Source organism: Leuresthes tenuis, unplaced genomic scaffold (assembly GCF_036924035.1).
Source record: "Leuresthes tenuis unplaced genomic scaffold, fLeuTen1.0.hap1 SCAF_22, whole genome shotgun sequence".
In the NCBI taxonomy this organism is placed as follows: domain Eukaryota; kingdom Metazoa; phylum Chordata; class Actinopteri; order Atheriniformes; family Atherinopsidae; genus Leuresthes; species Leuresthes tenuis.
Window position 1 is genome coordinate 10,231,462 of NW_027325376.1, and position 13,048 is coordinate 10,244,509.

Here is a 13,048-nt window from a genome sequence, read left to right on the forward strand (position 1 = left end):
ATCTCATCAAGCCTGTGGCTATCAGCAATGAGCAGGACTGGGATGGAAAGTTCTTTGCTCGCTCTCTCATCCTCCAGAGTTGACCCGTTCTTTTCACTTGAGAGAGGCTTGTCCGAAAGGTATTTTTCAATGTGGACAGAGCCTTTAAGTTCAAGTAAGTGCTCTACAAGATTGTCATATTTGTTGAGGGAGATCGCTTGCTCCTGGAATCTTCCAACAGTTGACGCAACATCTGGCTGTCGAGCCTTATTTTGTCCACTTTCAAGCAGCCATGACTCTGGAACAGAGAGCTTTTGCTTGCTGCCAATGATCTGTAGGACCAAATGTTCTTGTGCATGGCCAACGATGCATGTGTAAATCCCAGCATCGGATGAATGAAGCTGTTGAATCTTCACATACCCTTGTGATTTTATGGAGAGGTGTGGGAGGTTTACCAGGGGCTTCCCTTCCTTAAGCCATTGAATGTGTCCTTTTCGGAAGCGGCGGGTTGGGCAGCGAAGGACAACAGTTGTCCAGGGTAAGAGGTAGGCATACCCTCCAACAACTAAATGTACCTTTTTGCCCTTACTCCACTGGATGTAAACCTTCCTCTGGGCCAATATGGTGGGATCCGGCTTCAGCGAGTCTGCAACTGAATTAGCAGGTTACATTTGTAATTTACAAGAGCTTTAAATACACACATCTTAGCTGCTTATGCTTGCTTAGTACTAAATGCGTCTTTCATTTGCAGTTGTCTATAGTGTCACTTACTTTCACAGTGCCTGGGAAAGCATGGCCGGATTCTGATGGGCTGTGCCACCATGGAACAGTTCTTGGGGTTTATAGTCCAATATTGTCCATTCTCTCCCTGCTTTTTGCAGAAAGCTTGCAGAGTCTGAATGCCATTTCCACAGGACACTGAACACTGGAAACATAAATCAATATGGATGGCATAAAAATGAGGAAAGCTTGTAGAGTATCATATATAGATGACTTAAGCAACATAAAATCAGCAGGGTAACTTCTGGTAGAGAGGCAGGCTACCTGGGACCAGTCAGTTGTGACCCACTGAGGTGGACAGGCCTGCTTGCCACATGGCTGCTGCTTTGCAGGGCTTTTGGAGGGGCAAAAGGTGTCAGGCAGCTCCAGAATGCTGCCATCTGACAACCGCTGTTTGCATAACACGCGTCTCCTCTGAACTCCACCACCACAGCTCTGGGAGCACTGCATAGACAAAATTGCCAAGAGTTATGTGTACTAAATGCTCTGTTTTTACTGCGGTGTTACGATAGTGAACATCCGATTATGAGATTCTTTACCTGTTCCCAGTCATGTGTGTCCCACATAGGAGGGCAGTCAAAGCGGTTACAGGCTTGGATTGGACTGGGCTTGGGGTTCTGACAGTCCTCATCCCTAAGAACCGCAGTGTGGTTACTGTCACGAGACGGCCGATGAGTGCACGCCACTGTGCGTGTCATCAGGCCAACCCCACAGGTTGCAGAGCATGAACTCCACTCCCCTGTTTCCCACCTGTAAAAATATCTTCATCAAAGCATGTTCCAATATCCTCTGAGGCAAATCTACAGTATATTGTGTACATGTAACATATATAGCCTATACTATGTAGCTTAATTTCAAATCAGTCAGTCAAAGTGCTTGACTTGACTTTTTTTTTCATTATTTTCATGAAAGTTTCAAATTTTCCACTGACACCAATGATATGTAAGAACTCCCTATGCAATACCTTCTCCAATTGAATTCTTCTGGTGACATACAGTATGTGGACCAGTATTATGTTGTTGCTCAACATTATTTTAAACTTGGTCATCAATCCTGCATCAAAGTTAACTTTGAATTCCTATTCCAATCTCAGGCCTGCATCCAAGCATTTGATATGGCTCTAAGCCTTTGGATTCTGACCAAGGCTGCTGCAACTTTACTTTTGGTTTGACAGATTAAGTGATATTTCAAAACTATTCACATTTGTTCAAGGAGTCCTGGGGCTAGGGTGAATTGGGAATGAAGGCTGTTCACGGACCAGCGCAAACTTAATCCAATGGTTGTTCCCCTTCAGAGGGAACACTATCCAAAAAGTGTAGCTTAATATGGGAGAGTGAGGAGGCCTTGGGGAGGGAGCAAAGGGCCAAAGGAAACAAGCCCAATGCAGCGTTTGTTGTGCGTAAAAACAAGACTCAAGGCCTGGAAAAACAGGCATGGCCAGCCTGCAAGCCTCCGGATTTTCGGACAAGAGTGTGAGTGGTGGAGCATTGACAATGTGCGCGGTGTTAACCTGAAACGTGTGGCCTGCCATAAAATCCACTCACTGTTTAGCCATAATTCGGACTATGTTTAAGAACACTGTTTTTGTGTTTAATTAAAATTACTTTTATTTTTTATCAAATTCCAACAGTGCTCACACTCTGCACTTCAAACTGATGGAAATACAAATGGATTTGAGAAAAAGCAAGTTTTGACGAAATGTTCATAATGTAGGTTTAAGGGGAGATAAGAAAAAACTTGCTAATTTTCACTTGAGAGTATATATTTGGGTATCAGTTATTTTTTTCAAATCTTGTTTGAGAAAGTAGTGACTTAACTCAGTGAGCAGTTCATATTTGGAGGGAACTTCGATGTCATCCTACCAGCTCTGAGCAGAAAAATCCAGCCTCTCGATCTTTATTCAACTTCAAGTTCAAATTAAGTTTGATTCGCTGTACCTCTGAAGTAGAAATACAAAACTAATTTGCTATTGCTTTTTGCTTTGCTAGTAGCAGCAAGTTCTTATCAGCAGTTATCTAGATCACTTAAAGAATAACCGAGCTAATAGTGCTCTACCTGGTCTTTTTCTATATGTCATTTATCCCAACTGGGAAACATGACTTCTAATTGGTGTATTTTATTTTTTTCACAGTTGGAAGTTGGAAATGTCTTTTTCCCATTTTTCATTGAATCAATCATCAGAGGCAAGATGATTATCAAAATAAACTTTGATGATAAGGAGCCCGTATAATCAACAGTTCTGAATATTAGGTGCTGAAAATAAAGGCAAATGGACCAACAGTGAAGTTCAGGATTTAAGGACCCCACAATTTGCCAGCAAAATTAAAGGGGTTGCAGAAATTTGCTGAATAAGCAACAGAGAAGGCACAATGTGAATTTTGATGAGCTGAATTAACCACCCAGCTTGCTGTTACATTCTACACTGGAGTGTTTTAACAACCCAGGCCAGTTAAACGCATTTATCATGACGAGACTGTGACTAAAAGATAGATCACTGCCAACTGACTGTGCCCAAACAGTAGACTAAGGATTTGTGTTTGAGAATAAAACTGCCAGTTAAGTACTCTTGACCAATCAGTTTGGTGTGTGATAACCTGAGTTTGGTTTGGTGCAAGTGATAATGTGAGCTCTCGGGCTATTTACTGTATGCTGTCTCATATGGTAATAATGTAGTTCAAGGGCAACTGAGTACTACGGATCTCAAATGTGGTAGAGAGGGCGTTGAGTCAAAAGGGTCACTTCACACCCTAAAACTGGCATTGTGGTCAAAGGAACTGTGTGTGCTCTATTTCTGTGATGTTTTGACTGAAGTATATTCAAGAAATGTATTTACTACCTAATTGTATCAGCTTGTGATAAAAAGGCATAACATATTTATTTTAAAACTATCAACAAAACTGCAGCAGCAACAACTTAAGTGATTTCTAAACCTTCTTACAATCTCAAATTCAAGAGATTTTAGTAACCAATATTACTACGTTAACTGCTCCTCTTATAATGGAAAATCTGTTGACATCTTGTGTGGTCACTAAAGGTTGCTTCTAGTTCAGAAAAAAAAAGAAAAAAAGCCAAGACGGGCTATTTAATATTAGCCGCTTACCTAAAACAAACACCATATTTCTACATCAGCTCAAGTGATAAAAATCTAGAAAAAGTTCTTCCAAGAATAATTTCGAAATCTGAGCCTTGCAGGTATATAGCTAACCACTGACACTGATCCTGGTGCATCAGATTCTCATCACATTCCACAAGCCTCAGTTTCCTACTCTCGATGATACAACCATCCATCTCAATCATTCTTCTTGTGTATTACTTGGACTCAAGTGACCTGAATTGTGAATTAATTGTCTCAAATAGTTTGGTCTGTGCCGGACATTGTAAAAGAATTAGAAGCATCTGAATATATTTTTGTATCTTTTGCACATAACAAACTGTTAGTAGACATTAACTGATCCAGATGGTGTTTTTTGGATAGTTTGAGATTTAAGTAGTTGCATGTGTATAACCTGGGAATGCATCAAAGATCCACAAAATGGTACATAAACATCTAAGGATACACTGTTGGCAGACTACGAAGCAGCTTGGTTTTAATCAAGTTTTAAATTAATACTTTCTTCCCAAATGCAGCCAAAAAATTTCCCAAAAAACCCGTTTCCTCCTTATTTTTACTGCATCCATCAAAGTTAATTTTAATGTTCATGCACAAACCATTTTAAACTATGTTTAAACGATAATAATTGGGATGAAGATGTCTGTATGTGGGTTTCAGGGTACCTGGGAGGGCAGAGTTGAGTTTTGCAGTCCTGGAGTAGTGGCGGGGGCCGGCTGGAGCTCATACACAGGCTTTGGTCAGCTGCCTCTCTGGTCTGTTTGTTCAGGCAGATGACCACAGCTTCTTGCACCCCTGGAGTTAGACAGCACAGTACAGATACATATGATGACCAATGGAGCGCGAGTGATATTATGCATGTGTATTCTGTCCCATTATTGGATTTCCCATATAGATTCAAATGCACATAATGTTCTCGTTAAGAATATCTTGCTTACAAATTATGATGCATATATTTGGAGCACTCCAAGCGGGCAGAAATGAAAAACCCAGACATGAGGTTTCTCTATAAATGCACAATAAAAATTATAACAGTGCAGCTGCCTGAGCTGTGGATAACGACTTATGTATCGTCATATCAAAAGCATCGTAAATCTTGTTGTCTGCTGAGATGAAAACCATGAAGGAGGCACTTCAAACACCAGAATGGTGTGATGGTCCACAGGAGCGTAGCCTCGGGGTGTGTGTGTGACATATGATACCGCTCTGTAATCATCCCCGAATGGGGGTTTGTTGGGTTTTTGAGAGTGCACGCACACATATGAACACTGATAAAGCCTACGTCAGTGTGGAGAAAGTCAGTTCCAAATGTGCACTAGTGCAGACATTTAGCTCAAAGACACTTGGTGCAGGTAAACAGGACTGGATGTGGAAGTGTGGAGATAAAAGGGAACCTCAATGCATGTTGGCAGGATGTTTATGAAATCTGTCTGCGTTTGGCAGAGTATTCACTTCTGCTGTGAGCGCCTGAGAAGCGTGACTTTCAGAATTAACCATGGTATTTCTTACTCAAAGTCAACACTGGCATGGCTTTCGTCATCCACTGACAAAAGGCCACTAGCTAACACAAGAACATTTCAGATTCATCATGATATGGCAACTTCAGAGACACCGAAGGAGCTCAGAATTTACAGTGCAATCAAACATGTCAATATGGTGTATTTGCTGTATCCATACAGTAAAACTATTCTGTAATGAGGTTAAAGTAAGATCCCGGAGGTGTTTAATGACAATTTCAGTATCAGGATCTATGAATCTCCTCTCTTATTTTTAGCCACACTAACAGGGGGGCTATGAGGACAACAACATTTATTGGTGCACCTCTTAGATCTAGTCTGAAACTGGAGGGCAACTCTCCAATTCCTTACGGTCTCTGACCTTAATAAGGTTGCTGGGACTATGACTTCTTTGGCTTCTTTCTGGTCAGAAAGTTAGAGAAAATTGTTGGGAAAGTCAGGGTGATGCAAAATTCAAAAACTTCAGTCAAATAGTGGGCAAGGGATCCTCTAAGAAGCTGCCAAGCACACTAAAAATGAAAATATTTGACGTTCACAAAGCAAGAGAAGGCTGGAAGAAGATAAAGACAATTTGCAGGAAGTTGTTTCCTCCGTTTGTCAGGAGAATAAGGAAAGACAGATAACAGGGGAGGTCAGGTCGAGTCCTGAAAAATCTAAACTTTCTGAGAGCTCTTCTCAGGATTGTTAGAAAGACAAATCAAACTGCCCATTTAATGGTGAAACCTTGAGGAGGATTTGGCAGACTCTGGAGTCCTGGAGCACTTTAGGTCATATTTATTGTGCAGCAGTACCTGGACAAATATGAACTTGTTGAAAGAACCATCAGAAAAAGATATTTCCTGCATCCTTCCCACAAAATCCAAAAGCAGAAGTCTTTGAATGCACATACAAAGAAGCCTGATGAATTTCAGAAACAAGTTTTGATTAAGTTTAAAATGACTTTTTTGGCCACCTTGAGCAAAAGCACATTTAGAGAAAGAAGAGTGAAGAAATTCATTAAAAGAACACCTCTTCAATAAGTGACGACAAGAGGTGCTACGGGGATATCTTGCAACTTGTTGGAAAAGGAAACAATGCGTTTAAATAATTACAAGCAAATTCTGGAGGCAAACATTCCTCTGTTAAAAACTAAAAAAAAAAAAGATGAAAAGCTGAAGACAAAAAGAGGATGGTGTACAGATCCTAAAGACACCTTAAAATACACAATAGACTGCACAAGAGGTGCAAGCTGAAGGTTCTTCCATGGGCCTCACTGGCCCCAACTTAAACATGACTAGAACATCTGTGGGCTGACATGAAAAGAGCAGTGAATGCAAGATGGCTTAAAAAACTCAAAGAACTAGAAGTTGTTTTCTGGAGGAATGGACCAAAAATGCCCCAAATAAGACCTGAAAAACTCTAAGTTGGCAACAAAAAGCATGTGCATGTCAGGCAGGGGCTGTCAGTCTGTTTTTTTTTTCTCCTTTTTTGTTTTTAAAGCAGTAAAATATGGAATAATTATGTATATTAAGTATATTAAAGATGTGCAACTTTTCTTTTGGTCTTTTGGAAATCAGGCATTCTTTTCCCCACTATGCTCTTCAGATAAAGAAAAGAAAATTGCATGCCACTGTATCCTATCCTCTGAATTCAAATAACTTGGGTGATAGCTCATTAGGTTTGTCTTGTACTTTGGACTATAACCTAATAATATCACAATAAGAGGCATACAACATATCTACTAATCTTTTGACTCTTATGAGGGCATGTTAGCATGCAACAGATTTTGCATAGCCTCCTAGTACTGGCATCGCTGTATATTAGTAGTTATCCTTGGGTACCTTTTCATTTTCTCTTTTATGTTCTTTTACTTCTCTGTCTGTCCTTTCTCACATCAGAGAGATGAATATAGACCCATACCTCCACCACAACTCTCTGAGCACTCCGTCAACCCCTCATACTCCCAGTCGTGTAGTTCTTCTCTTTGTGGTCTCTTGCCCTCTTCATCCTCTTCCTCCTCCTCTTCACCGCCTCCACGACCCAGTCCTCCAGAGCAGGGAGTACGATAGCAGGGCTGGCTTGAAGCAGGTTTGACCCCCTCGCATTCATCATCAGGCAGGTCAGCAACGGTCTGGGAGAAGGACAGCAACACCTGGCATTTGACGGTCCGTTGCTGTGTCCCAGCGCCACATGTCTTGCTGCAGGGTTGCCAGGGACCAGGAATGAAGCTGCAGAGAACGGCCAGCAGGTTTGAGGAAATATAAAAAGCACGATAAAACATGGCTATAAAGAAAACTTTCGTGCTCACATAACCTACACATATAAGCCTGAAAAAGCAGAACTGTCTCCAGATCAGCTCTGTTCTCCTAAAAACAATTTGACAGAAATTCATATGTTTTTTAGCATTCCACATAAACAGGTTTTATTTATTCGCTGCTAGGTTCATAAACTCATGGAGTATTTATGAAATACAGTCCTGCTGTGATTAATTGAACAGCTGTAAAGCATTAGAGATTAGCTATTCTTGGATAAACGGCTCTTATTTCATTTCATGCACCTCCTCCTTCATCTGAAACAATGGATAAAAGAAGGAAAAACTCCAAACCCTGACACTTCCACCACTTTATCAGCTTTAGAACTTCATAGGAGAAGTAATGGAACTCGAAAGCTTGAGATGGAAAGACACTTGAATCCCTTTGAACTTTACATTTCATTGACAGAAGCATGGCAAAACGTTGTCTAAAATGAAAACATTACATTGTTGAAGGATCAAGGAGGGAAAATCACGCCATCAACATTGCATCTGAAGTCATTTTATGATGTTTATACCTGGTGATTTAGGAGAGCTTAACACCCTTTTTCATGCTAGATCTATGTTCTCCTTCAGTCTTCGTGGTGTTTGATTGGAAAATTAATTGGACTCTAATTGGCTTGAATTGGACTGTATCACTGAAGTGCCTTGAGATGACATTTGTAGTGATTAGGCGCTATATGTATAAACTGAATTGAATTGAATTTAATTGTTATGTTCAAGTGTGGCTGTAGTGGAAAATTGGACTAAAAAATACCCTTTGGAGCAAACTGTGCACCTGAGATCCCCTCTGAATGCTTTCTTGTCGTAAACAAATGAAAGCAGTCCTCAGTCCTGATACAGATTTCCCAGCCAGCTGGTCTTGAATAAATTTTGGAAAGAGACGCTTTATCATTTCATCGATCTCTGAGCATATGTTATAATCGTTAGATCATTGTTCTCATATCATGCAGTCACAAAAGCATTCAGTGGAGTCTTTCAGTATATGGAAAAAAAGAATCTTTTGTTGAGGACATGCACGCCACACTTGCCATTATATGGTGACTTTGTTACTGCTTCAATTTTAAAATCAAATTAGCTGCATTCCCATGTACATGGTTCAATTGTCAACAGCCTTGTCTTTTCATTGGAATTGAGCTATGTTTGGTGTTGCAGAATTGAATTTTGTGTCTGTTGCTTCACTTTGCTCGAGTAGCTTGCAGTAGAAAGCTGAGAATAGTTCAACTTTTTCAAGTAGCAGCAGAGGCGGCAACAAATCAAATAGCCTGACTTATCATGCACTAACGTTTTTTTTCTTTTTCAAATTAGATAGGCTTAAGTGCAGAGCCTGAACAGTTGGATAAATATGAATTAGATTAAGCGTGTATAGAAAATCTCAGTACATTTTTAAAAGTAAAGCCACCAGTGAAATTTTCCATTCTAAATCACAACTGATAGTACATGCTTCTATTATTTTCCAATATTGAAAAGGACCTTTTGGTTTACTTTCCAAAATCAGGATATATACATATGTATTTATATCAATTTGTACATGTATACCACAAAGGTACCACTAACACCTAACGCAGCAGCTTTCACTTATGTGCAGCATTCCATCTTGTCTGACCACAATACAAAAGCCCCATGCTGTTTTATAAGATACCTCAATAAAGAACTTATAATTGCAGCAAGGTTGGCTCTTTATGAGCACTCTGGGACTCGTTGTGTTCTGGACAAACAAATGAATCACTGGCAGTTAGACCTTGGACCAGCAACAACAAAGTCAACAGCAAGCCCACAGAAATGTTTCTCTTCATGCGTAGTTAAAGTACATCTGTCAGTTCAAAAACAACCTCCATTTCTTTCATGGCAGGAAACAACACATTTTTGTTAAATCCACCAAAGCCCCATGATAATCCTATCAATTAAAATTCCATCAATAGAAATACTGTATTTTTTTATGGTTTTCAAAAAAAATAAATTAGTCTAGATTGTGGAACGTGAATGGGTTTAATTTTTTGAGCAGTTGCACAGCAGTGGTTGTACACAGGCAGTCAGACCTGGCAATAAAGGTGCAGTAAGTCCAAAACAGGAAACCTGGCCTTAAGTGGTAGGCACATATTGTTATTGGCTTGTGAATGCTTTTCTTTTTTCTTCACTAAATTATAAAATCATGTGCTTTGGCATTTCTCTCTCTACCCCTATCTTGCTCCAAAGATAAGTCAGAGTAACAGATGTTGTGAGCTGGCTAACATGATTTCTAATGCAAGTCATGCAAAACACAAGGTAGAGTCCAAATATTGTCTATCTTCAGAGGACAGCCATTGTTATTCCATTAATATGTGGGACAAGAACATCTGGAAGATCATAAGCTTTGCTGAGGTAATGCAGTGACTGAACCGTATAAAGGTTTTCAAAAAGATGTTTTTTCTCCTTTCGTCTTTTCAGTTTTGCCTTAAATACCCTCACACAGCGTATTCATTGCACACCCTTTCACTGGAGCAAAACAAACATTTGGCATCTAGAACTCAGACGGGTGCATTATTTGACCAGCGTCAAAACAAGTGTGGTTGTACATTTAGACTTTGAGCTGATGAAAATTGCTGCTGACGTGAACACGACCATGATACTGTGGTGGTTTCATGGCAACACTCAGGCCTGTCTGTTTCAATTTCACTTTCAGATAGGTCTGTCTGACTAAGATTTGTCGCTTTGAAAGTTGTTGTAAAAATAATGTATCTGGGAAATCACTTTTGCTTTTTTACCTCTGAGGAGTGGCAAATTCTGTTAAGGGGGAATTTATTACTGTAAACTTCCCCTTTTCTTTTAAGGTTACAAACATGCAAGATCCTGGCATCGTTTTAGCACTTGCATGATAATTCTCAGAAGACCCAAACACCTGAGCTCAGCAACTCTGTTTTTTTTTCAAACACATTTTGAAACTTCCATCCATCCATCCATTTTCTATACCGACAGTCCGTTAATCGGGTCGCGGGTGGGCTGGAGCCTATCCCAGCAACATTTTGAAACTTGAATTGCAATTTATTGTTTTAAAAGGAAGCAAGAAATTCAGATGTCCTAATGCACTTTGATGCCATTGATGCGTGTGATTGGTACTCACGTTGGGTCCTCTGTCACAGACACCTCCTCCTCCAGCTCAATAGCCTGTTTATGCCACACAGGTTTCGCTTCAACAGGTAGTGTATCTGAATCAAAGTGCACAGAAATGCTGAACATCGCATGAGAACATTTAGAAATAGGGCTCAGACATTAGATATGACAAAACACACCCACCTATGGACTTGTAGCAGGGGACTGTAACCAGACACTCCTCCTTGATGTGGGGTTTGGTGGTAGGGTTGCAGCCTCCGGCGTGGAGTCCTCTGTGATCGATGCATAACACCACTCTGTAGCGCAGACCCTGACCACAGGTCACTGTGCACTGATAGTGACAGGTGACAAACTCTTCATTACTGATTGATAGCAAGCCTACCATTCCATTTTCACTTTGGAAAAGTAGTATGGTTGCATACAGTAGTGTAGAAAAGAGAGTTTACCCTCTTCCAGTTTCAAGATTTTTACGTAAAAGGACATAATGAAATAAATCTTTGAGTCCTCATCAGTTCTTTAAAATTAGGAAAACACAACCTTGGATTCCCAACAATATATGACATATTAATCTATGTCAATATTATGATATAAAATACAACAAAAAACTAAGCCTAAATGCTGAAGCAGTATGTGAAAAACTAAGTATATTCTTATCCCGGGAATTAGAAGGGTAAGTCGCAGTCAGGTGTGAGCACCTTTATAAAAGCAGAGGTTTTGGCAGGTTGCTGGTTTGAAGCATTCAGGTATGTGTTAACACATTGCCAGGGACAAAAGACATCTGCAATGATCTTAGAGAAGCATTTGTTGCAGGAAAGGTTTCCAGGAGAAAGCATCTTCTCTCTAAAAAGAACATGGCAAAATAGCTTTGGTTTGCAAAGCTGCATCTGAACAAGCAACAAGACTTCCGGGACAATGTCCTTTGGACAGATGAGACCAAAGTGGAGATGTTTGGTCGTAATGCATAGCAGCACGTTTGGAGAAAACCAAACACAGCACATCAGCAAACACCTCATACCTACTGTCAAGCACGGAGGTGGAGGGCTGATGAATGGGGCTTGTTTTGCAGCCACAGGACCTGGACGCCTTGCAGTCATTGAGTCGACCATGAACTCCTCTGTATACCAAGAATTCTACAGTCAAATGAGAGGCTTTTTGCCTGACAGATATAGCTTGACAAAAAATGGGCCAAGCTTAATTAAAATGGTGCAATGGGACCTCAAGAGAGCTGTGTATAAAAAATGCCCACAAACCTAAATGAACTGAAGCAACATTATGAAGAAGAGTGGGCCAAAATTCCTCCGGAATGACATGAGAGACTGATAACATTAAATAGAAAATGATTACTTCAAGATATTGCTGCAAAAGGAAGTTCAAATCATGAGTACCTCGTTTAAGATCAGATGTTTTTTCATTATGTCCTGATATATAAAACCTTGGGATCGAAAGAGGGTGTTTTTTCTTTTTCACATTAAAGTATTTTTGCTCATATTTGCTTGTAATTGTCTCATTCTGTAACTCACGATTGAGAATTACAAAAATCCCTTCAAGTCTCTGCTCAGAAATTTGTTATGTCTCTTCCGCCAAAACAAGCATTTTAAAGGCAGAGGAAGAATGTGCTACACAAACAGCATCCCATGTTTTAAGGGGCCCACAAATCTGGACGCCTGGGCTTCAGCATGTGACCGTTTAGCTGGTGAGGCAGAATAAAAAATGCTAATGAGGAAGTTGTATTGAACATATATGGTATGAAGTTTGTTTGAAGTTAACCTGACCGAGTGGGTTACAGCGATCCAGATACATTGCAGTGATGTTATCTGTTTGTAATGGCACAGAGATTAGAATCACCGTGTATGTCCTATTGAGTGGAGTCAAATTGGGATTAGCAGTACCACTATTTATCACAAAGTAAGATAAGTTTTATCCTGAGCAGTTGCAAGTGTTCCTGTCGCATACAAGTTGCTGCTTGAGCCAAAAAAAAAAAGAAATCTTAAAATAAAATGTCTATTGAGCGTGAAGAGAGTTTATGATAGTTAATCAGGATTTTCTTTTTATTTCCACAGGTCAAGTCAGACTCTCTATGTTGATTTACAAGGATAAATAAGCATTTTTTAAGATGCTCATATCAGACCTACCAAGAGATTTTTATAGCACTTAACTTTCGACTTTTGCCATATCCTTAATGCTGGTCCCCTGGTTCTCCGGTTTCCTCCTGTACTCAGTTTAACATGCCTGATTTTGGACTTCAGTTTGGATTCTGCTTCCTCTCCCCTGCCATTTATGTTT

The 13,048-nt window shown here is 40.0% G+C and overlaps 1 protein-coding gene across 1 annotated transcript in view; it reads right to left on the reverse strand.

Moving 5' to 3' along the window:
* Positions 1–10,771: 10,771 nt before the first annotated feature.
* Positions 10,772–13,048, reverse strand: part of LOC140281757 (ADAMTS-like protein 1) — an 89,926-nt gene continuing 87,649 nt past the window's right edge. Inside the window, exons 13-14 of the mRNA XM_072376247.1 lie at positions 10,949–11,096; positions 10,772–10,860 (exon numbers count right to left, since the gene is read on the reverse strand). Of these exons, the coding sequence (XP_072232348.1) occupies positions 10,772–10,860; positions 10,949–11,096 (237 nt within the window). The remainder of the gene's footprint in view (positions 10,861–10,948; positions 11,097–13,048) is intronic.